The sequence below is a fragment of the Chelonia mydas genome, chromosome 1 (genome assembly GCF_015237465.2).
Source record: "Chelonia mydas isolate rCheMyd1 chromosome 1, rCheMyd1.pri.v2, whole genome shotgun sequence".
Classification (NCBI taxonomy): Eukaryota; Metazoa; Chordata; order Testudines; family Cheloniidae; genus Chelonia; species Chelonia mydas.
In genome coordinates this window covers 328,361,923-328,387,363 of record NC_057849.1, presented here as the reverse complement: position 1 = coordinate 328,387,363, position 25,441 = coordinate 328,361,923, and the positions used below count along the sequence as shown (strand labels likewise).

The following is a 25,441-nucleotide window of genomic DNA, read 5'->3' as shown; positions in this document are numbered from 1 at the left end:
AATCACTCAGCTCTGGGCTCTTGCAGCAGAGCCAGAGGAAACCAGCAGTTGACTTGCTCTGGACTCTTGCAGCAGAGTTGGGGAAAAACCCAGTAACCAGTTAGCCCTGGTCTCTTGATTCAGAGACAGGGCAAGCCCAGGAGTCAATGAGCTCTGTGCTCTTGTTGGAGAGCCAGAGCAAACCCAGTAGTCAATTAGCCTGGTCTCGTGGTTCAGAGACAGGGCAAGCCCACGGATCAGACTTCCTAGCTTCGGTGGACAACCAACAAACCCAGGCCCTGGTGGTGGCAGGAGAGGTCTGGACCAACCCTATTCCACCGGACCCTGACCCAGAGCCCTAACCGTGTCGGTGTGGTCTTCCACTGGGTCAGCAGGGATCCCAACCACAACACAGTGGCTGTGCCTGAGGCAAAGCTGCAGCCAGACTAAGGTTGGCTGCCCTGGGCCACTTCCTCCCCTCCCCTCGGGGTATACCTGGATTAGCGGGGCGTCCTCCGCCTCTTCTGGGTAGGTGTCCCATGGCAGGGCATCATTGAGCTCAGCAGCAGGGTCAGCAGCCAGGAATGTCTGTCTCCCCTGATGTCTCAGCCTCAGCTGAGCAGGAGGCCCCGCCCTTTATATTTCCTATTCTGGTGTCGTACTTCCGGTGGGAGGGGTAAGGCAGTCCTGTCTCTATCCACGTGGGCAGGGAGGGTGGGTTGTCCCCCTCTAGCTCAGAGGGAGGCCACCCTGCCTCACTACAGGCCCTAAAAATCATTAGATTGGCTTCTGAATCATGAGACCAATTACAAAAATACATTTTGGTTCCTTTTATTTGTATTCTGGTTTTGAGCCCCCTTATGCTACACTGGGGTCACATTATCATGCTTTTCTCCCCAACCATGCAAGCTAAAAATGTACCTTAAAAATAAAAATACATCTGAGAGTCTCACATATTCACATGACTGTAGAATCTGAGTCTTTAAGAAAAACATGAATTATTGCAAATCTCAGGATTAAAATCTTGAAAGATGGCAGCAGAGACTAAGGTTTGTTCCGCTAACCTGATAGTTAGATCATTTGCCAGGATCATCTCGGTATATCTCATGTAAACAATCCCCTGCTATATGGGGGCCTCGGGCATTGGTGCACCGCAGTGCCTCCTATTCTCTGCCTGTGACATACAATAGTTTAGTTTTCTGAGGGCTCTAGTACTTTAGTCTAATTTCAGTTGTTGGGTTTGTGGTGGGTGCTGGGTGGCATTGATAGCCTGTGATGTACAGGAGGTCAGACTGAATGATCTTGTGGTCCCTTCTTACCTTAAACTCTATAACTTTATGACTCTAGGTAGCCCGCATTACTTTGGAGATGGTTTTTCTTATTGTGTAAGACCATGGCTGTTGATGGGCTTGGGTTAGCATTTAAAATGGAGGAGGCTGAAGTGGTCGGGGCCATTGACCCAAGTTCATTCAGGCAAAATAACCTATTTGTACAGCTTGTTGCCTGAGGGGTTAGTGGAGAGCATTCTCTGGTTGTTTTTTATTTAAGGAGAAAGTGTTGGAGTCTGCATTGGCACTGGGCCAATTTTTTTTTTATAGTGAGGGCAGGTCTGCACTTAAAATGTTGCTGAAGCGCTTTAGTGAAGATGCTCCTGTGCTAACGGGAGAGCATAGTTAATCCACCTCTCCGAAAGGCAATAGCTGTGTTGATGGGAGAAGCTCTCCCGCTGACATATTGCTGTCTACAAAGGGGGTTAGGTTGGTATGACAACGATACACACCCCAGAGCAATGTAGCTATACCGATATAAGTCTGTAGTGGAGACCTGACCATAAACTCTCACATGCACGTGTACACACATTCTCTCATTTTGAGCTAAGGGCCTGATCCTGTGTCCACTGGAGTCAATGGGAGCCTTTCTTTTACTTTCAGAGGGAGTTGGGTCAGGCTTTTATGAGAGTGTCCTTTTTAGCTCCTTATAGAAATCAATATAAGAAGCTACAGATGACTCAGTAAAGCGTTAGATATTGCAGTCTTTATTGGGGAAAAATTACCAATTATTTCAAATGCTTTATGTGCTTCTGTGTCAGTGACAATTACTAATACTCATGTGTATGGGGCATTGTAATGAAAAGTAAAATAATAGGTAGGTAAATGCAATTTTTAGACAAAATATGTGAACCATGCTGAAGTGCAGATATATTATTCCCTCATTTTGAGTGCTAGGAACATAATGATCTATTTGCTGACAAAGAAGGCTACTTCTATTTTAAATATTAAACAATCACTTCTTCATATGTTGTAATTGTGCTTGCAGTTTAGCTTTTATAAGAGTGTGTGATTCACACGTAACACTCTTTTCAAATGCAATTCTAATAAATAATTTACAATTCTTATTATTTCACATATTTTCTAACTCTGTTTTGGCCTAGAGCCAGCAAGATATTGGTGGAATGCTTAACAGAATTCCAGTTTTTATTCTGGGCCTTGTAAGACTTCATAAATGGCCTGTAAGAACAGAAACAAAATCACATGGCAATTGCTAACTTTAATCTGTTTGATATTCAGTTGCGACCATTCTTGAGTATGATAGAGCAAAATATAAACTGTACTGTGGGAAGAGAAGAAGAAGAATACAAGGCTGAGCACCTCATGTGAGGTGCTTGGTAGCTGAGAACCAGATTTACAAAGGGATTTAGGTGCCAAAACATGCAGATAGGCACTTAGTGGTATTTACAAAAGTACCAGAGTGAAATAGACACCTATGTCTCATTGGCTGTCAGTGACAGTTAGACGCCTAGCCATTAGGCACCAATCTAGATCTTTGGGTGCCTCGATACCTTTGTAAATCTGGCCCTGGACACCTTGCAGAATTGGATGCACATTTTTATTTTTTCTTCACAGGTCAGTAACATAATCCCTTCCAGCTCTACCTCTGTGACTGTATGATTAGCTTTTAAAGACCCTCCTTTTTTTTTTTTTTACAAGAATCCTTCCATTCTAAAATTATCTGAAGCATATCTTTGATGTAGAAATTTAAGGGGTCTCTGTTCTTCAGCCACTGATAGTTTTCTTCAGCCACAGTTTTCTAATATATTATTACTATCACTATTATTTCTCTGTTTATTATATTATATGTTTCCAAAAAACACCCTCGGAGCGATAGGTGTTTGATCAGACACGAAGCCGCTGGGTTGGCACTATGAAGAAAATAGGAGCTCCAGTCCAAATGTGGTAAAAGAAATTGAATCTATTAGGCCTTCCCCCATCTTACTGAAGAGAACAAAAAGAAACACACAACAAAGGTTTCTGTAATTTACAGCGTAAGGATCTTGGTCCAATAATGGGGCTCATTAGCTGGCTCTGAATTAAAGCTTCAAGGCTAACCCCTTCTCCAGAGGTTTCTGTTTTTTTTTTATACTGTTTACTATGTCTCAGGTTCCCATTTCAAGTCTGCTGCAACTATAGCCAAGTGCTGCTGAAAGCAGTCTGACTCTTCTGTAACCAGGCAACCATCAACATGAGTTTATACACGGGTGCCCATTTGCCATTTGTCCTTTTCCTAGTTTTCTGAGAAAGGTAGGTAGAAAGAGAGACAGAATGCAGCAACGATTTACCAAAGGAAGAAGAAAACAAAAGAAGGATGACCTATCTTTCATTCATATCCCATTGTCTCACACACACACACTTTTACCACCCAAAACTAGAAAATCCAGAATAGAGAAAAAGAACTAATCTCTATGGGGAAAACAGATAAACAAAAGTCCAAAGCAGTCCATTAAACAGACAGACCATCCTATTACAATGATGAACAACCATAGAGGAAGGCATTGTCTCAATTTGTATAAGAGGCTTTGATAGGTTTTAGATGTTGGGCATATATGGGGCAAGCTTTCTAGAAAAGGACAGCAATATTTTGGATGAAAGATAAAATTTTCAAGTGTATTTATGCCTTCCTGTTACTTTGGATACATTAAATTGTTGCATTCTGTGTGGTTTAGATGAATGGTGTGAGTCTTCCAGCAAGGGCTATCTATGGGAACCAGGAAAATAATTGTGTATGATGTGCATAGGATTTGGATTACAAGTACTGTAGTGACAACAGTAACAGCCAAAAGCACAATATGATTTTATTTTCAAAAATATTTATTTTATTTAATGTTGTTTGTTATGTTATAGGTACAAGAATGGCTGTGCTTAAACTGCCAGAGACAAAGAGCAATATCAGGACAACTTGGGGATATGGGCAAAATGCCACCTCCAATGGCTGCCCCTTCACAGTTGGTATCCAAACCATCTGTTGTCCCTCAGAGCCAGCCTACGCCAACCAAGTCAGATCACCCTCAGAAAACTGCAGCACTGCCTACCCAAATAGTTGAAAAATCAAAAGAAGAACCAGGAATTCAGAAGAAAGTTCCAAAGCTTCCGCTGGGGAAATTGGCAAAGACGCTCTCATCTGATAAAATCCAGCAGGGGATTCAGAAGGAAGATCCAAAACTTCAACAGGGGAAATTGGCAAAGACGCTTTCAGCTGATAAAATCCAGCAGGGGATTCAGAAGGAAGATCCAAAATTCCAGCTGGGGAAACTGGTTAAGATACCATCAGCTGATAAAATCCAGCAAGCAATTCAGAAGGAAGCTCCAAAACTTCAGCAGGGGAAACTGGCAAGGAAACCCTCAGCTGATAAAATTCACCAGGGAATACAGAAGGAGGATCCAAAACATCAACAGGGGAAACTGGCAAAGACATTGTCAGTGGATAAAATTCCTCTGGAGATAAGTTCAGATGCAAAGCAACTTATAAGCAAATTGGAAGAAGACAAAAAAGGCGTACTCCCAGAAGAGAAATCATCCCTCCCAGAGGACAAAAAAGAAGACGTCAGAGTTGAGACTAAAGGACAAGATATCAAACTGAAGTTAGAAACCAAAGTACCTCCTGAGGAATTGCAGGTTAAAAAACAAGAGGAGATTAAGAAGGAAGATTTGACCACTGGGATTCCACAAATGGCATCCAAACATGAAAAAATTCAGAAAGAAGAAACACTAGCTCAAGTGGCACCTTTGCCAAGACCTGATCGTGTGGAAACAGTGAAAGAAAAAACAGTAAGTTTTTTTTCTTTTCCGTTTGCTACAGTAGGCAAAAAAGGACCTGCTACTGCAAACCCTTACTTATGTGAGTGGTCCTTATTCTCAAAGCCATTGCAATGACATGGGATGACTCTCACTGGTAAGGGTGATGAGTCCTGTCAGTAAGGATTTGCGCAACAGGTGCATAGTGCCCTTGTGTGTGGTTTTTCATTTGAGTTTGCATAATTTTCAATCTCTACAGTTCAGAACAGACACTAAACCAAAATTGCTTTTTTGAAGTCAGATTCAAACCTTTGTCTTTTTTTAATGGCTGTTATAGATTCCTTTAGGCTTTTGTTCAGTTTTAATCATTGAAGCTGATACACACTTTTCATAGATCTCAATCCCTGGAGGAACCAAGCTGCAACAATGTTTCACTCTGTTAATGACTGTTTTCACTCATCAATCTTGATTATTTTTTGCTGTAGAGATTTTGATTTGGAGGAAGTGACCAGTATAAATGATAAAATAGCTATATTTCTTAGTCCGGAAATGGTGGGCAAACGTGCTGATTTCATGGGCCTTCATCCTACTTTGGGATCTGCTAATACAGATTTTATGTCCATGCAGGATTGCATTGGCCCACCAAAGGCAAATGGGATTTGCATGATACAGGAGTCTGCAATACTAGATCCCAGTACAGGATTATTGCTATGTTTTGTAGTAAATTTACATACAAAATATATAATTCAGCCACATTGTATAACTTTCTCTTGTGGAAAATTGCATGTCTTCAAGTACAAGTTATATATGGACTTTCCATTCACATAAATCAATGAGTGTTAGCATGTACGAACTGATATACCTGGCTGCACTGAACAGACACATTTGCTGTATGTACAGTAATTGTTAAGCCATTCATCAACTAAATGTGGCTAAAGAAATGATTTATACATATTTTGTGGGAGATGAAAAATTGTGCTCTTTTTAATTAACCTGGAACTAGTGAATGATCATTCATTACAAAAGTATTGGGGTGGGTGAAAGAAAATTCTTTCATGTCTTCCAAGTATGCTATAAAGCTTCCAAATAGAGCTGGTCTACTTTTCAACAACAAAACCTACCAAAATATTTTGGCTGAAAACTGAGAGAGCTTGATTTGGAAATGTAGTTGTAGTGGGAGTTGCAATTTGGGTGCCTCATACTCCCATTCTCTTCTGTCAGACAGACTCCCTGGCTGGACTACAGCTAACATGATACACCATGGTCTCCCCTTGTGGTGAGGAGATGTAATTGAACCATGGGAGTCCTAGCCATGATGCATCATGGGAGATGAGAAGATGCATTTTAAAAATGGGAGCCCAGTCAGTCTACAGAGAAGGTTGGGGCTGTAAGGAAATGGGACTACAACTCTCATGAGGCACAGTGGCAGGATATCCAAAACAACAAATTTTAATTTTTGGCTGAAAGATTTCATTTTGGGGGCATTTGATTTTTCAACAAAAATCTGAATTTTCCATGGGGAAGAGATGCTTTTTCACAAAATATTTTGTTTTATAAAAAATCCAATTTTCTGTCAAACAACATTTTTGATGGATAATTTTCAACCAGCCTGATTCTTCAATTTCTATAATTTCGTTTTGTATTTTGTATGCAAACGCTAAAAAATGTTGCCTAGTGTTTAGGGCATAGGTCTGAGATTCCAGGGTTTCTAGTTCTCACACTCATACTGTAATCATGGTGTTTCACCTGATTTCTGTATAGTAAACTTGCTCACTTTATTCTTGTGATAATACCACTGAATACTTATTACAATCAAGGAGACTACTGGAATGAATATGGTGAATGGGATTTAGCCTTCTGTACCTCACTTTACTGATCTGTAAAATGAATATGATGATAAATATGTACTCCACATTACCAGAGTGAAGCTTTGGCCTTTACTTAGGTAATATTTATAAAGCATTTGGAGTTGCACACATGAAAGGAGCTACTTATATATATAATTTTTATTATTATTATTTTATTTATTAAAACCATAATTCTTTGAAACAACACACATTTTTATAAAGAATACCAATTTTTAAAAGCAAGGATTACATTATTTTTTTCCTTGCCTTCTTTCTTTGGTCACCGGGGAAATCCTTCTTAGTTTCTACCAATGAGGAAATAAATTATACAGCTGTTATTTTGTTTCCTAAAAGCAATTATGATAATTTATTGTTATTTATTGAACACCATTAATGTTTTCTCTGAAGTACAACAAACGGCAGGAGATACAATCTTGCCCCAGGGCTCTTGTAATCTAAGTAAAACAGAATATAACAATTTGAGTAGATTGCACATTTACACCTCTTGATTTGGTGCAGGTCAATCTCCAGGCAGTGCAGAATATTTTTTAAAATGAATTTTGGAGAGGAATAGTTTAAAGGATTTCTGTAAGAAGTATTTTTAAAGTAGGGATTTGAGTGAAAAGGTAATAAATTTTAGCATTTACAGTTGCTATATGCAGTTTGCTATCTCTATGCAAACATTAATTAATTCTCACAGTATTCCCATGAGATAGATCAATATTAGTATTCCCATTTAACAGAGAGTGAAATTAAAACACACATTGCAGCCGAGGTGCGTGGTTTCAGCACGTGATCCGAGTTAGCTTTAATCAAGCTAGCATGAGTATCATTAGTGAAGTCACAACAGCAGGCTTCAGCACGGTCTGTACAAGCCCAGCTGGAACCCTGGGTACTTACACGGGTGGCTAGCCCATGCTGACACCTGTGCAGCCACAGCTTCACTGCGGTTGGTACTTGCACTAGCTAGATTAAAACTATATTGGGTGTGTTTACACGTGCTGTCATCACACCTCTGACTGCAACATATACATACCCATACAGAGGCTAAGGTCCTCATCCACAGCCCAGTAACATCAATGGCAGTGCTTCTCTGGGCTTTGGATCAGATTCTGAAGGACTTGCCCAAAACCACTGAGTCAGTAATAAGAACTGGAGTACTTGTGGCACCTTAGAGACTAACAAATTTATTTGAGCATAAGCTTTCGTGAGTTAGTCTCTCAAGTGCCACAAGTACTCCTTTTCTTTTAGCAAATATACAGTTGCCAAAATGTATATGTTCTTCTCATTGGTTAAAATCTTACACAACCACTGGTCTTGCTAGTAATTCATTGTTTCTTAATTAGACCTGATTCAGAAAAACTTTGACCAGAACATTTTCCATTGGAGAATTCAGTTCTGTTGACATTTAAACAATTTAAAAAATTGCATCAATTTTGCCAGAATTTCATTTAATTGAATAAAAGTTCCAACAATATTGAAACATCCTGTTTTGAAGTTATAACGAAATGTTGCAATTTTTTCCTTTCAAAATGTCTTTTTGTTATGATTTATTTTTTATTTTGTACTATATTATATTTTATTTTTTAAAAAAAGGTTTTTACCAACCCAAAACTACTTATTCTAAAAAAATTATTTCGCAGAGAATATCAAAATTTTCGGGTTTAATTCCTAATCAGAATGAAAATAGATTTTTGAATCTCCAACTCTTTAACAAAATAGAGTTTCCATTCTCTCCACAGGTCTGTTCTTAATCCTTGTAAGAATGACTCAGTCTTAGAAAATTTATATAGCATACCTTTTTAAACATTCATTTTCTTTTGAACAATATTCTAATTTAATCTAAATAATTTGACATCTGTAAGCAATTTAGCCACAAAACATTTAAATATTACCCTCTCTACTTAGTAATATCATTCCTACCATACCAGGGAATATTATAAAGAGATACCTTGAACAACATTGTCAGAATCTGAGTGATGGATAAATATGTAAGAATAAGGGGGATTTTGAAAATGAAAAACTCGCAGGAAATAGTTAATAATACCTAGCTCTTATACAGTGTTTGTCAAAGGAAGGCAGTATCACCATCCCCCTTTAACAGATTGGGTAACAGACACACCACCTCTAGTTAACACACAGGTAAAGTGACTTCCTCAAGACTGTCCAGCAGGTGAGTGGCAGAACCAAGGAGAGAACCCAGGTCTCCTGAGTCTCAGTTAACTGCTCCAGCTGTTCGGCCATACCTGCCTCTAAGGCTGTAGTGGTTTAGAGTGGTAAACAGACGGTTTTGTTGCTGTAATGTAGGTACCTCCTACACATCTTTAATTTTCATAGGAATGAAAATGAAAACTGAAAATGTAGCCTCCAACTCCATGGAAAAATAATCTTGTCCTATGCCAATAGAAAGACGTTACCATTGAGTTATGGTTTAAATTGGCAATTTAAGCAGGGTTTAAATTGGCAAGCTTACAGAAAGAAGGCCCTGTAGGTTTGTACACCATTCCGGAAGGCCTGCTGAGCTTGACTGTATGAACCTGAGTCCCTCCTAGTTGTGACAGTGAAGCAGTTATATGTTTGCCATCAACTTCAGGCACCTAATGTTGTTCTCTGACAGTGGTAACAGTAATTTCATCATTCCACCTACATAGCCCTCGCGCGCACGTTATTTTCCTTCAAATATCGTCATTCATCTAAAACAGTTGTTCTACAATTATAATTTCCTTGAATGTAAGAAGTGATATGAGGCATGCAATGGTACATCACAGGTAAATTAGATGTATGTTGCCTCAAAACTCTATGATGTGTCTTATTATATTTGCATGATGTGTATCACCAGACACGCAACTATACACATGGGCGTAAGGCATAAAATAAATTCTTGTAACTTGTGCTCCTCCCATAGTAGATTTTTAAAAATCTCATTATATATAGTCTTATCACTAATAGAAGCACCTTAATATTTTAGAGCAAATTCTGCTCCCCGGTTGTGCAATGTGGAACTCCTCTGCACAATGCAGGACCCTATTACAGACTGCACAATTCCATGAGCAGAGCTCCCACTGGTAGCAAGGGGAGCTCTGTGCAGAGAATGCAGTAAGAACGCTTATTGCGGATTAGAGACTAAATGTTTATAAGCTGTCATCTCATTTGTTATACAGTGATTATAAGAGAGGCTGTTTCTAGGCAAGGGACCAAAGGGCACAGCAGAGCTTGGACTGGCGGTGTTCAACCCTGGAATGACAGGCAGTAGAAATACCTCTAGCTCTCTTAGCTTGTTCTGTCAGGGGATAGCAGGGAGAAATTACAGTCTGGACTCCATAGATAGCCCTGACAGCAGCAGCTGCAAGGGGATGGGCTTGAATCAATCCATCTCCTGGCTGCCCTGACCACTCATCCTTTCTGGTCTATGCCTACTGGCTCCAGATCACAGCAAAACAGAGGCAACTCTCCCTTCTGGGAGGACTTTCCACAGCCAGGAACCTACAGCCCAGGTTCCACTGGCTTTCACCAATGGGACCCAGTGAGGCAGTCAAGCCCTAGGAGTCTGTTTGATCATGATCAATGTTTTAATTTAATATCTCATAAAATTTATCCATGTAAGCCTCTATCTTATAAAAGCTAAAATAAATAAATAATTACAGGTAGATTTTGAATGAGGAGGTATAAAGCTTCAGGGGTATGTCTACACTTTGAGCTGGGGGTGTCAAGGAGGTATAGTCATGCTAGTTCTCATCGCATTAGAGAGCTAAAAACAGAATCTAGCTGCAGTAGTGCGAGTGGCAGGAGGCATAGCTGCCCTGAGTACAAGCCCATGGGAGACCCTAAGCACGTACTGAGGCACGTACTGAGCAGCTCATACTGCTGCAGCTACACTCTATTTTTAGCATGGATGCTCAATCAGCGCCCTGACGAGTGTGTCTCCTTGAGGTGGGACTCACACCCCGATCTCCAAGTGCAGATATACCTTAGATGTGAGAACCTCATAGAAAAGTTCAGGTGGCTAAAATAGGACGTAGACATGCTCTGAAAAATTTCCCTTAAATGCTTGCTTCATTGGAAAAAGGAAAGAAAACAGGCAAACCTGTTTTTTTTTAAAAAAGTTATACTTTAGTGTGGACCTTATACGAAGATTAGATGTGATGCTGTCATTAAGGGCCTGTTGATTTCCAGGGTAGTTTTCCCTGAGTAAGGAGAGATAAATGGTGTCCTGGGTCATACTGATTTCCCAATTGTTACTGAACAAAAAATGTTTGGAGTCCAATAGATAAATTCTCAATAGCATTTTAGTGTCAGGGTTATCACCAGAATTGTCAAAAGAAGTGGAATGCATCCGATGAAGTGAGCTGTAGCTCACGAAAGCTTACGCTCAAATAAATTTGTTAGTCTCTGAGGTGCCACAAGTACTCCTTTTCTTTTTGTGGATACAGACTAACATGGCTGCTACTCTGAAACCAAAAGAAGTGAGTACTTCTTGTGGCACATGCCTTAGAAAATACAATGGCATCGGTCCTGATATCAGATATTTGGGCACGCGCTATTGGTAAAAAGAGGTTAATTTAAAGGTTAATACCTAACTTTGCAAAGTGTACAATAAAGCATTCCAATGTAGCTGAGACTGATACCAATGTATTAATATAACATTAATTAATATACAGGATGAATAGTGTAGTTGTTTTAGCACAGAGTATCTATACACACACAACACATCCAGCACAGTGATAACATGCCTTGAATATAAATCATAATAATTTTAAAGATCTCACCCTATCATCAAATCATCAAAACTCTAATAATTGGCAATAAGAATTATTTTTCTACAAGCGGTTTTTTAATGGAATTGCAAATAAACTCTGTATAATTAAAAAGATCTGAAGGTAAATGTAAGTGTAATAGTAAAAGTAACCATTCACCCCGTTTCAATAACAGATTTGCTTCACAATAAGTTTCAATTAAAAACAACTTTTTTCTGATAAAATAAGTAGACAAAACAAACCTTCAAATCAGTCATTTGCTATAGTCCAGGGATGGCCAATATTGGTCAGCACAGGTAACGAATATTGCTTAGTTATTTACTGAAGGCATAAACCTGTGTAATGAACTTGTCTTGGCATGGGGGGCAGGAGACTTTTGGACAGTGGCTTTCAAGATGCCAGTGGAGTCAGGGACACTTGTCAGTGAAAAGTGAGATATGTTGTCAGCTAGGAGGCAGGATGGGTGCCTGTCATTTAGGGGAGGATGACATATTTTATTAGCTGGATGGAGAGGTGGCTTGGGGGTGTCACTAAGAGGTGTAGGAATGTTTGGGGAGAGAGTTTGGGGGATAAGTCTCATTCAGAAACAGGGGGATCCGTGGGGTGAAGGTATTGCCACAAGGGATAGATGGGTGGTTTTGTCACCTTGAAAGGGGACTAGAAGCACTTGGTCATGTATGGAAAGTTCTGGAAGTTAGGATGGTAGTCAGGGACTTTTAACTAGTGATAAGGAAAGCTATTACAACTGGGAAGATTGGGCTGTTTTTGGTTTTGAGTTAGGTGTGTCTGCCCCGTAGGCTTTTTTCTCTTCTCTTCAGATCACTGGTTGGCCTTCCTGTTTTTTCTCCTTATGACTCCATTTTTCTAGCAGCAGCACCTACCTACATTACCAAGGAACCTAGAGCACATCGGCTTCTGTACTGGGAAAATTCCTTCCAGTTGAATTTTTGTGCACTCTGCCAGGCAGTAGATTCTGTTCCAGATCCCATTCACTCACTCCAATATCTCATGCATTCTGCTTCATGCTAGAGAGTTCAGCACTGTGAGGCAGAAACCAAAGGCCCATCGTCCTGTCAGGTGAGGTTATTCTTGGGAATGGGAGATTACATCGGGAAAGAAGGCAGTAGATGCCAGAAATGCTGCAGGCTGAGATAGAGGAATCCCTGTTCTACTATATCTACAACTACTTAGTCAGCTTTGTATCCTAGGTGATAAAAAACCACATTTAAACTAAATGTGATAAAAAACCACATCAAAACCTTGCAATGATCATCTACTACTATGCAACAGACTATAATTAGAAAGTGTTCTGAAAGATAGAGGACTACAGTATTTATTTATGTTTAAAAATAAAAGATCATCCTTAAGCACCTAACATGATTAAATCAGTTGCCTGTGTGAACTGTCATGCAAAGCATAATTAGATTAAATTGAAAAAAAATCTCATAATTTGAGGATTTTTTAAAAATGTTTTAAGAGCTTTGCATACCGAAATTAGTGTTTCATTAATTTATGGTTTGTTCTTCTTCTGGTTTAAAATACTACTTATCGTAATGGGGACATTAACTCTTCTTTGAGAAAAAGCCTTGTATGTAATTGCCTGGCAACATTAAGAATTGATATATATATACATATTTGTTTTCTAGGAGCAGGAGGTTGACAAATCAGACACATCAATCTCTCAGCAACAGAGAAGTCCACAAGGTCTGAGTGACACTGGGTATTCTTCTGATGGGATATCGAGTTCACTTGGTGAAATTCCAAGTCTTATCCCCAGTGATGAAAAAGATTTACTCAAGGAACTTTCTAAAAAAGATACTTTTTCGCAAGAAGGCAGTCCTTCAAGCCCCTCAGATCTTGCCAAGTTGGAAAGTACAGTTCTATCAATTTTGGAAGCTCAGGCAAGTACACTTGCTGAGGAAGAGTCTGGGAAGACCAAAGACCTTTATGGTATATATGGCGAACAAACAAAGGATCCACAAAGAACAAAGCCTTTGCCAATGACTCCAGAACCTTACAGTTCAGATGAGGAGGATCTGGAAGACATTCAAGAAGAAGATGAAGAAGGTCTTGAAGAAGATGGAAAACAAAGTGTTCCAACTCAGAAAGACTATAAGGAAAAGACGGATGCAGTAGATGATATATCAACAAGAAGGCAACGCTATGATTCTGTAGAAGACAGCAGTGAGAGTGAAAACTCACCTGTCCCAAGGAGAAAAAGACGAACTAGTGTTGGCTCTTCAAGTAGTGATGAGTACAAACGAGAAGACAGTCTAGGATCAGGTGATGATGAAGACTTCATTCGAAAACAGATTATAGAAATGAGTGCTGATGAAGATGCCTCAGGTTCTGAAGATGATGAATTCATCAGGAACCAGCTTAAAGAAATCAGTGTAACTGAAAGCCAAAAGAAGGAAGAAGTGAAAGTCAAAGCTAAAGGAACAGCTGGAAAACATAGAAGGATGATGCGAAAAAGTAGCACAACCTATGATGAGGATGCTGGAAGACGTCACTCGTGGCATGATGATGATGATGATGATGATGATGAAACTTTTGATGAAAGCCCAGAACCAAAATATAGGGAAACCAAAAGTCAAGACAGTGAAGAACTCACTGTAACTGGAGGAGGCGGAGGCCTTAGACGTTTCAAAACAATAGAACTCAACAGCACAATAACAAATACATATTCTGAGGAATCTGAACCACAGAAGGGTAGCTTATATTTTGATGAAGAGCCAGAGCTAGAGATGGAGAGTCTTACAGATTCACCAGAAGACAGATCCAGGGGAGAAGGGTCTTCTAGTTTGCATGCCTCCAGTTTTACTCCAGGTACATCTCCCACATCTGTGTCATCTCTTGATGAAGATAGTGACAGCAGTCCTAGTCACAAAAAAATGGGAGGAGAAAGCAAACAGCAGCGCAAAGCCAGACACCGGTCACATGGTCCTCTTCTTCCCACCATTGAAGACTCTTCAGAAGAAGAGGAGCTAAGGGAGGAAGAAGAGCTGCTAAAGGAACAAGAGAAACAACGTGAATTAGAACAGCAGCAAAGAAAGAGTTCCAGCAAAAAATCTAAGAAAGACAAAGATGAACTAAGAGCACAGAGAAGACGGGAACGTCCAAAGACCCCACCAAGTAATCTTTCTCCTATTGAAGATGCATCTCCAACAGAAGAGTTACGACAGGCAGCAGAAATGGAGGAGCTGCACCGATCTTCCTGTTCTGAATATTCACCAAGTATCGAGTCAGATCCTGAAGGATTTGAAATCAGCCCAGAAAAAATAATAGAAGTGCAAAAGGTTTATAAGTTGCCTACAGCTGTCTCTTTATATTCTCCAACAGATGAACAACCTGTTGGGGTCCTAAAAGAAGAAAGTAGCCAAAAAACATTAAAAAGTGCTGAAGAGGTATATGAGGAAATGATGCACAAATCCCATAAATCCAAACTATTTCAAAGTACAAATGAAAAAGAAGTGTTTGAAAAAGACTCTTTATATGGTGGCATGTTAATAGAGGATTATATTTATGAATCTTTAGTAGAGGACACATATAATGAAACTATTGATGCTAATCTTGTAATGAGACAAGATGAAAGTAGTGAATTTATTCAGCAGAGAGGGAGAGAGAAAAAAATAAAACCTCCAGATCAGATTTATGAAGAAACTATGCAGAAAATTGTAGATCGACAGAGAGACTATTACAGTGTAGAGCCTTTGCATTCAATTGTGCCTCAAGAAGACATTGTGTCTAGTTCTTACATTATACCAGAAAGTCATGAGATAGTTGTACTTGACAGTGTAGTAACTTCCACCACTGAGGAAAAGCAGTTGTTAGATGCAGATGCTGCTTATGAGGAGCTTATGAAACGACAAAGAATGCAGCTAACGCCAGGCTCCAGTCCAACTCAGCCGACATCTGATTTAATTCCTGCGCCAGATACAACCGTATTTATAGTTGGAGATATAGTGGATGGTGAATCTTTAGTGTCAAGTGCTCCTATGACAGTTTCAGATACAGTTTCAGTCAGCAGCACAGTGCTTTCTATTCCAGATGTTAAAATAACTCAGCACTTTACTACAGAAAAAATAGAAGATGAATACCTAACAGATTATGCCAGAGAAGTTCAGGAAATCATTTCACACGAAACGTCAATGTTGACATACTCTGAGGCATCAGAAAGTGCAACATCAGTTTTACCTTATGATACACCTTCTCTAACATCATCTACATCTTCAATTTGTACCACTGATAGCTCATCACCTATTACTGGAATAGATAGCACAACTGCAGGTTATGTAGACATAGCAGATGTTGTAGGTAAATTAGTACATTCTGAAGGTATCAGTGCAATAGCTCAAGTTCCCTTAAGTTTCACAAAAGAACATTCTGAAATAAGCACACCTTATGAACCTGTTACTGTGCCTCCTAAAAAAACAGTTGTATCCACAGATATGGCAAGTGTGGATCATGGTGTAATTTCTTTGCCTGAAGATGCACCTTCTGTCATCACAACTACGGCTATAAAACCCACGCAATATGCTTCTGACACCACTACCTTTGATTCACCCAAACCAGAAAAAGACACAGCCAGAAAAATTAAAGGTACAGCTGATGTTGGTATTGATAAAGTCCTTTCTGAGGATGTACACAAAGGAGCTGTGTTTGACATGACAAGGATTAACTTGGCTGAGGCAGCATCTGACCAACCTCCTGTGTGTATAACATCAGAGCAAGCCCCAGTCACATCCTCTGTATCTACTACCTATGCTACAACTAAGACCAGCACAGTATCTGCATTACCATCTATTGCTTCTTCAGTTCCTACTGTAACATCCAAAGTATTCTCATTTTTTAGAAGCTCTTCTTTGGATTCTTCAGCCCAACCATCTCCACCACCTCCACCCCCTCCTCCTCCACCACCTCCGCCTCCCCTACCATTACCTCCGCCTCCTCCACCAAAGCCAGCTATTTATCCCAAAAAGAAGACACAGGTTAAGGTTCCAGTGACAACAGCTCCTGCAGTGGCACCTTCAGTTACTAGTATAGCCAGAGAGGCCACAGAGGTGTTAAAGAACAACGTGGCATCTGCCCCAAAAATATACACCCCGACACCACCTCCTGTGCCACCCAAGCCATCCTTAATTCCAGCGGGGCTTGTGTTCAGTCACAGGCCCCTTGAGGTAACTAAGCCTCCCATTGCTCCTAAGCCAGCAGTTCCTCAGCTCCCAACAGCTGCTCATCAGCCAGCAGAGAAACAGCCAAAACCAACAGGTTTGTCATTGACAAGTATGACTTTGAATTTGGTCTCTTCAGCAGAGTGCAAGTTCACATCCCCTACGTCCCCTTTGTCTCCACACTCTAGCAAATCTTCACCAAGGCTGACCAAACCCTCGCAGGAAACCTATGTTGTTATCACATTGCCATCTGAACCTGGAACTCCCACAGAGTCTATAACTAGTCAAGCTATTACCAGTTGGCCTTTTGGATCATCCTCTAAGGAACAGCTCCCCCAAAATGTGCAGCCTCTGTTTACTCCATCTATGAAAGCTATGGAGATTCAAAGTATGGCAGATCACAGCATGTATATTTCAGGTGCTTTGCAGACACTTTCCACTGTTCCTGTCACAGCACAATCAACTTTTGAAACAGTCCCCAGTTCGGTAACACAGTTGATAACAACAGAGGTGACCAAAACCACAGTGTCTGTGGTTAAAAGCTCAGTTCCCACTGTTGGTTTAGGTAGTGTCTCCATTACTGTACCTCCAGAGCCAACACATATAGGTGAGCCTCCTAGGTGTAGAGAGAATGGAAGATTCCATCTCTTTGGTGATGTTATTGACCTTCGTACTTTAACTAAAATGGATATTGAAATGACAGACACCTGTATGGATCTGTCTGCTGCTCCCATGGATGTGAGAAGACAAACTATGTCAAGTGATATATGTGGGCGGCCAGTAAGTGCAGTCCAACCAGCTATCATAAATCTTAGCACTGTGTCAGCTGCAGAACCCTCTCTAGCACTAGTCTCAGAAACGGTAACGATAATGACCTGCACAGCTGCTGTAAGTTACACATCAAGTACAGAGAGCCTTGTAGATCTGGGGCATGCAATGACAACACCACTGCAGCTGACAACGTCAAAACATTTTGAGCCTGCATACAGAGTAACAGGCAGCCAGGCATTCTCTGCAGGTAGAGATGAAGTGCCAATAAACTTATCCCTGGGTACTTCAACACATGCAGTATCATGGGCTACTGCAATACCTGTTACTGTACCTCCTGTTGGTATGACAAATGGGTGGACTGATGTCTCCACATCCCAGGAGCTAATGGAGAGTGGAGCAGTTGACCTTAGCACCACAAAATCCCACAGAACAGTGGTGACAGTGGATGAAGTTACTTCAGGAGTTGTCACCAGTGTAATAGAAGAAGATGAAAAGCCCGTTGATCTGACTGCAGGGAGAAGAGCTGTTTGTTGTGATGTGGTTTATAAATTGCCATTTGGCAGTAGCTGTACAGCACAGCAGCCTCCAACCACGCTGCCTGAAGATCGGTTTGGTTACAGAGATGACCATTATCAGTATGATCGCTCAGGGCCATATGGGTACAGAGGATTTGGAGGTATGAAACCATCCATGTCTGACACTAATTTATCAGAAGCTGGTCTTTTTGTATACAAAAGCAAGAATAGCTTCGATTATCGAGTTGGGGCAACAGATGCAGCAGTAGATCTAACTTCTGGAAGAGTCACTACAGGTCAGTATGAAACAGCAGCAGATCTTTCTTTGAAATATAATTGTGGTGTTCCTCATCTCATATCAGGATAATTTTTTTTAAATTTTTCCTCCTGTAATTATGTTTTCTGTTGGACAGTGTGACACATTATTCTGGATTATACATGTATTTTATTTCTTCATTTTACATATGTGTTTTGCACAGAGGTCCTGCATGTGCCTGCATGTTCAGCAATGCTTTTTTCTTCACGTCTAAAGTAAATCATTAACCTGAAGATTTGCATGCAGTTCCCCACCCCTGTTTAATTCATCAAGATGGGATGGCTTTCAGAATCCACAAAGCAGCCTTCTTTTGGGGGACTGGACTATAACTCTGCCCTGTAATTTCAGGTGAGGTAATGGATTACTCAAGCAAGATCACTGGTCCTTATCCAGAGACTCGACAAGTGATTTCAGGCATCGGGATTAGTGCACCACAGTATTCCCAAGCAAGAATAGTACCGTCTCTGGGATCCCAGTATGGTGTTGGAAGTGTGTTACGATCCTCTAATGGTGTTGTTTATTCCTCAGTTGCAACTCCAATCCCAGCCACATTTGCCATAACCACACAGCCTGGTTCTATTTTCAGTACAACTGTCAGAGATTTATCTGCTGTCCAAACGATTGATTCAGTGTCCTCACTGTCAACCTTGCAACAGAATCAGCCACTTCCAAGATCATACAGTTTCTTGACAACAGTGGCAGCTGAAAAAGACAATGCAATTACTGGCATTGATATTGACACAGGGTTACAACCTGGCACTATAGAAACTATTACCACTGAGCCAACTAACTTGATTCCTGCTTTAACTACAGCTTCTGAAGCTTTTGCAGATGTAATTGAAGATGAAGTTGCACTTCTCATTGCCCCTGAAGAAGACAAACAGCAGCAGCTTGACTTGCAGCGTGAACTGCTTGAGCTTGAGAAACTTAAGCAGCAGCGCTTTGCAGAGGAACTAGAGTGGGAACGTCAGGAAATCCAAAGGTTTAGAGAACAAGAAAAGTTAATGGTCCAAAAAAAACTTGAGGAGTTGCAATCCATGAAGCACCATCTCTTATTTCAGCAAGAAGAGGAGCGACAAGCTCAATTCATGATGAGGCAGGAAACCTTAGCCCAGCAGCAGTTACAGCTTGAACAATTTCAACAACTTCAGCAGCAGCTTCATCAGCAGCTGGAAGAGCAAAAAATTCGCCAGATATATCAGTATAATTATGACCCTTCTGGAACTGTCTCTCCACAAACAAGCACAGACCAAGCCCTTCTGGAAGGGCAGTATGCTGCTACAGAAAATGGCCCGTTTTGGACTAGCGATGACCCAAACACCACAGCTTCCACTGTGTTGGGCATTGAAATTCCACAAAGCCAAACATGGTACACAGTTCAGTCAGATGGCATTACCCAATATATATCTAGGCCTGGTATGCTAAGCTCTGTTTCAGAAATGTCTCTTAAGGACATTGATGTGAGAGAAGAGAAACAACTGAAAAAGAGGAGCTCCATGCCAAAATTGCGTGGTCAGTATGACAAGCTTGATGAGACTCTGGAAGAAGAGCCCAGTTGTTTTAAAAAAATAGTGGACAGTGGAGTACAAACTGATGATGAAGATGGTGCAGACAGAAGTTACGCAAACAGGAGAAGGAGAACTAAGAAAAGCGTTGACACAAGTGTTCAGACGGATGATGAAGATCAAGATGAATGGGATCTTTCTAACAGATCAAGAAGAAAGTCTCGTGTTGGGAAATATAACGAGGGTACCACTGAGGTAGACAAAGCTAAGCCATTTTCCAAAGTGTCTAGCATTGCAGTTCAGACAGTGGCAGAGATCTCTGTACAGACAGAACCTGTAGGGACGATACGAACACCTTCAATAAGGGCCAGGCTGGATGCTAAGGTTGAAATCATTAAACATATTTCAGCTCCAGAGAAGACATACAAAGGAGAAAGTTTGGGATGTCAAACAGAAACAGACTCAGATCAGAGTCCCCAGTACTTGACAGCCACGTCTCCACAGAAAGATAAAAAGCGTCCAACACCATTAGAAATAGGCTATTCATCCCATCTCCGTGCAGATTCCACATTACAGGTAGTCCCTTCCCCTCCTAAATCTCCCAAAGTTCTATATTCACCCATTTCACCTGTTTCACCAAGCAAAGTTATAGAGTCTGCCTTTATACCCTATGAAAAATCCATCACTGATGACATCAGCCCTCAGAAGATGCTGCATGCTGATATTGCCAAGGGTCCTCCACTGAGCCCAAAATCTGCAAAGACGATGCAGCGCTCTATGTCGGATCCTAAGCCCTTGAGTCCAACAGCAGAAGACACTTCCAGACCTCCGTTTCAGTACGCTGAGGGATTTGTGGTAAGAATTGTTTGTTTTTTCTTTCTTTAACTTCAAAACTGTGAGGTTGACTTTTTATGCAGCATGAGGGATATTGCACTCATTAACAGGATCTGTTCACAAAAATTGTTTATACACCATGCTGAAAAAGTACCATGATATGTCAGAAGCTTGTTGCAGTGATTATTTGTTTCATTGCTTGTTTTGGAAAATGAAGAGAGCCTCAAATTATTTTCTCAATGAGGGATTAAAAGACACACCATGGTATCACCTAAAATTAGCAGGGAACTTACAATTTTGGATGCTAAGGTTGCTACCAACTTTTTTTCAGTGAACTACATTCACATTCATTCTAACAAGGATTTTTTCCCCCACCAAGTTCCCATGCTATAGTGTGGAATGCAGATACACTAAGGTGCTCAATGCATGTGCCTTTCAAGGTACCAGTAATCCCAGACTTGGTTCTGGCTGGTTGAACTATCCTTTTTGTCCCCATTGGAAAAGGGAAGGAGAATTTCTCCCTACAGTTCTCAATTAAGTAAGGATTCTCCTTGTTCTCTCAATTTGTACTTGTTTGACCACTCCCCATTCCTGGAAGTCTCATATCACAGCTACCATCTTTCTGGATAAGGAGAAGTAGGTGGGAGTCACCTGTGTGTTCAGTGCTGCTTCTTATTGGCCATGGGGGTGAATTTGAAATAACAAGAGACATTCCCACCCCAGGAAATCAGTGTATAATTTGTGGAGCATTACCTGGGAAATGAAACCTGCCACTGGCTGAGAATCAAGGAGGAGATATTCATTATTTAGTATATTACAATTGTTCCATTTGTGTGTGTGTTACCTTTGTTCATTTGAATGTGCTGTTGTTTAGTTGTAAAAGGTCAGTGGGAGTCCTCACTCTGGTTTCTCTATTAATTTTTTGTGTTTTCTTCTGTGTTTAGCTATGTTTGGTTCCAGGATATGGCATTGGGTGGAATAATGAGTGTTTCTGTCTTGCCTCTATGTTTGCATGTGTGTCATGTTTTCCAATTTCAGGCTATCTACTCTCACCCTCAAAGGTCCAGATTGTATGCAACTCTTGCACCAACACAGAATCATAGAAATGTAGGACTGGAAGGGACTTTGACCGGGCATCTAGTCCAGTCCCCTGCACTGAGGCAGGACTGAGTATAATCTAGATCATCCCTGACAGGTGTTCGTCTAACCTGTTCTTAAAAACCTCCAATGACAGCAAATCCAAACCTCCCTAAGTAATTTGTTCCAGTGCTTAACTACCCTTACAGGTAGGAAGTTTTGCCTAATGTCTAACCTAACTCTCCGTTGCTGCAATTTAAGCCCATTACTTCTTGTCCTGTCCTCTGTGATTAAGGAGGACAATTTATCACCCTTTCACATATTTGAAGACTGTTATCATGCCCCTCCTTCTCCAGACTAAACAAATCCATTTATTTTTCAATCTTTCCTCATAGGTCATATTTTCTAGACCTTTAAACATTTTTGTTGCTCTCCTCTGGACTACCTCCAATTTGTCAACATCTTTCCCAAAGTGTGGTACCCAGAACTGGACACCTTACTCAGTTGAGGCTTTATCAGTGCTGAGTAGAGTGGAAGAATTACTTATCATGTATTGCTTACCACACTTGCGCTAATTCATCCCAGAAAGAAGTTTGCCCTTTGCCCAATATTACATTGTTGACTCATATTTAGTTTGTAATCCACTATAATCCCCAGATCCTTTTCTGCAGTACTGCTTTCTAGGCAGTCATTTCCCATTTTGTATTTGTGCAGTTGATTATTCCTTTCTAAGTGTAGTACTTTGCATTTGTCCTGAGTGAATTTCATCCTATTTATTTCAGACCATTTCTCCAGTTTGTCCAGATCATTTTGAATTCTAATCCTGTCCTCCAAAGCACTTGCAACCGCTCCCATCTTGGTATCATCCGCAAACTTTATAAGTGTACTCAGTACACCAGGGATCTCAAACTCGAACCACCACGAGGGCCCGAGGGCCGCATCACTGACACACACACACCCGCTGCCCCTGGCCCCACCCCCACTCCACCCCTTCCTTGAGGCCCCGCCACTGCCCTGCCTCTTCCCACCCCTTCCTACCCCCATTCCAACCCCTTCTCCAAAGTCCCCACCCCAACTCCGCCCTCTCCCTGCCCCATTTCACCCCCTTTCCCAAATCCCCACCCCGGCCCCGCATCTTCTCCACCTCCTCCCTTGAGCGCACGGCTCCCCACTCCTCCGCCCTCCCTCCTGGAAAGCGCTAAGGACCGCTAAACAGCTGTTTGGCAGCGGGAAGCGCCTGGAGGTAGGCACAGGAGCGGGGATGCAGCACGCTGAAGGGAGGGGGAATGGGGGGAAGGGGAGCTTGGCGGCTCGCAGGAAATAACTCTGGGGGGGGGGGGTGAGGGGAGCTTGGCAGGCCACAGGAAATAACCCTGCAGGCTGCGTGTTTGAGACCCCTGCTCTACGCCATTATCCAAATCATTCATGAAGATATTGAATAGAACTGCAGCCAGGATAGATCCTATGGGATCCAGCTCAATATACCTTTCCATCTTGACTGTGAATCACTGATAACTGTCTGAGTTTGCTTTTCTAACCAGTTGTACACCCACCTTATAGTAGGCTCCTGTAGGCTATATTTCTCTAGTTTGTTTATGAGACGGTCATGTGAGACAGTATCAAAAGCCTTACTGAAGTTGAGATATATTACATCCATGTTGACTTTTATTTACCACCTTATTTTCTTCTAGATACTTACAAATTGATTGTCCAGTGATTTGTTCTGTTACGTTTCCAGGTGCCAAGGTTAAGCTGACTGATCTATAATTCCTTGGGTTGTCCTCATTCCCCTTTTTTATGGCTAGGTACTATATTATCACTTTTCCAGTCCTCTTGGATCTTTCTTGTCCTCCACGGATTCTCAGAGATAATCACTAATGTCTCAGAGAACTCTTCTGCCAGTTCCTTAAGTATTCTAGGATATATTTCACCACATCCTACCCACTTGAATAATTGAACTTGTGTGTAATTCCTAACTTGTTCTTTTCCTATTTTAGCCTCAGAACCTACCCCATTTACACAGATGTTCACTATGTTAGTTGTCCAATCATGGCTAACGTTTTTGGTGAAACCTGAAACAAAGAAGGCATTTAACACTTCGGCCGCTCCTACATTTTCTGTTATTGTCTTGCCATCCCCACTGAGTAATGGGCCTACCATGTCCTTGGTCTTCCTCTTGCTTCTGTATTTGTAAAATGTTTCCGTGTTCCCCTTTATGTCCCTAGCCAGTTTAATCTCATTTCTTGCCTTGGCCTTCCTAATTTTGTCCCGATGTGCTGCTGTTGTTGTTGTTTTTATATATTTGTCCTTCATAATTTGACCTAATTTCCCCTTTTGTATGGCTGTTTTTTTGAATTTCAGGCCATTGAAGGTCTCCTGGGTAAGCCAGGGTGGTCACTTAACCATGTTTCCATGCAGGTGTGCAGAGGCCATGCACAATAAAAAGTGTTCCCTGTGCACTCCCTGAAGGACTCTTAAAAGGGGGAAGAAAAGCGGTATGCTCATGGCACTGCCTCCCCTTTCATCCACCTACCCAACCCCCCTACCCCCACATCGTCTCCTGAAGTTGGCATGAATGTTGCTGTTGTGCAGCTCTCCAAGCACCTCCACAGAGTGGGAAGCTGTAGAACTAACATTGTATTATTATTGTATTATTAACAGAGGCTTCACAGCAGAATGTTGCATATCTAATCACAGTGGGCTTTGGATAGCGTCCTCAATGGGAATGATTAGATTAAGCTCATAGGGAATACAGGGAACTATTGTTGAGTATGTGGAACTAGGCACACTTATTTCTATAAATAGGTACAATTGGCATTGATTTACCAATTTGTATAAAGAGGAATGTGCGTCTTATACACTTCATAAAAAATTGTGTGCAACCTGAATAATGCAGTTTGTCTCTAAAGAGATCTTAAATATTAGAGTTTGAAAATATACAGTGTGAATTAAAGGATATAGAGTATGTTATTTTTAATTAGTATTTATCATATCTATTACTCTAGTGCCTAGAGGCCAACTGAGAATGGAGCCCCATTGTGCTAAGCAATATATATAGGCAGCCATATAATAGTAGACAGTCCCTGCCCCAAAGAGCTTTACAGACTAAATAGACCCAGCATACACAGGGTGAGAGAAGGGTAGGACACACCAGCTGAGTGAACAATGTGATGATGGTTCCATAATGTTTTTTTATTTTATTTTGTTACTTAAATTCCTTTGGTGGGGTTATGTTAGGTGGAGATTAACTAGATGGATGGGGTAACAGAGTTGGAGCAGCAGCCAATCAATCAGAGGGGAGAGAATGTCTGGAGTGAAAACTACAGAAGGTGACCTGACAGCATCAGCATCTGAATGTCCCTGCTTAAGCAGCTCCCGCAGCTACTCTTTCAGCTTCAGTCTTTGGCTGGCTCCTCCCTGCAGTTTGTTTCCCCAAGCCCATGTGGCGGGAAGTAGGGGTTTAGGTGCTGGTACCCCCAGAGAGGGCATCTTCCTTGCACAGTTTTGGATCCAGGGGGTGCTGGGGAGGAGGAGTGGCCCTGGCTGTTTATGATATAAGTGATACACTAGGCAGAGTTTGGTTCAAGAAGGTCTAGACAA

General features: G+C 41.1%; 1 protein-coding gene across 2 annotated transcripts in view; it reads left to right on the top strand.

Annotated features, from left to right (window-relative positions):
* PCLO (piccolo presynaptic cytomatrix protein) overlaps window positions 1-25,441 on the top strand; it is a 530,921-nt gene that overhangs the window by 234,811 nt on the left and 270,669 nt on the right. For both annotated transcript variants that reach the window (XM_043552451.1, XM_043552450.1), the window contains exons 4-6: window positions 4,158-5,081; window positions 13,296-18,405; window positions 18,774-20,785. In XM_043552451.1, the coding sequence (XP_043408386.1) occupies window positions 4,158-5,081; window positions 13,296-18,405; window positions 18,774-20,785 (8,046 nt within the window). The remainder of the gene's footprint in view (window positions 1-4,157; window positions 5,082-13,295; window positions 18,406-18,773; window positions 20,786-25,441) is intronic.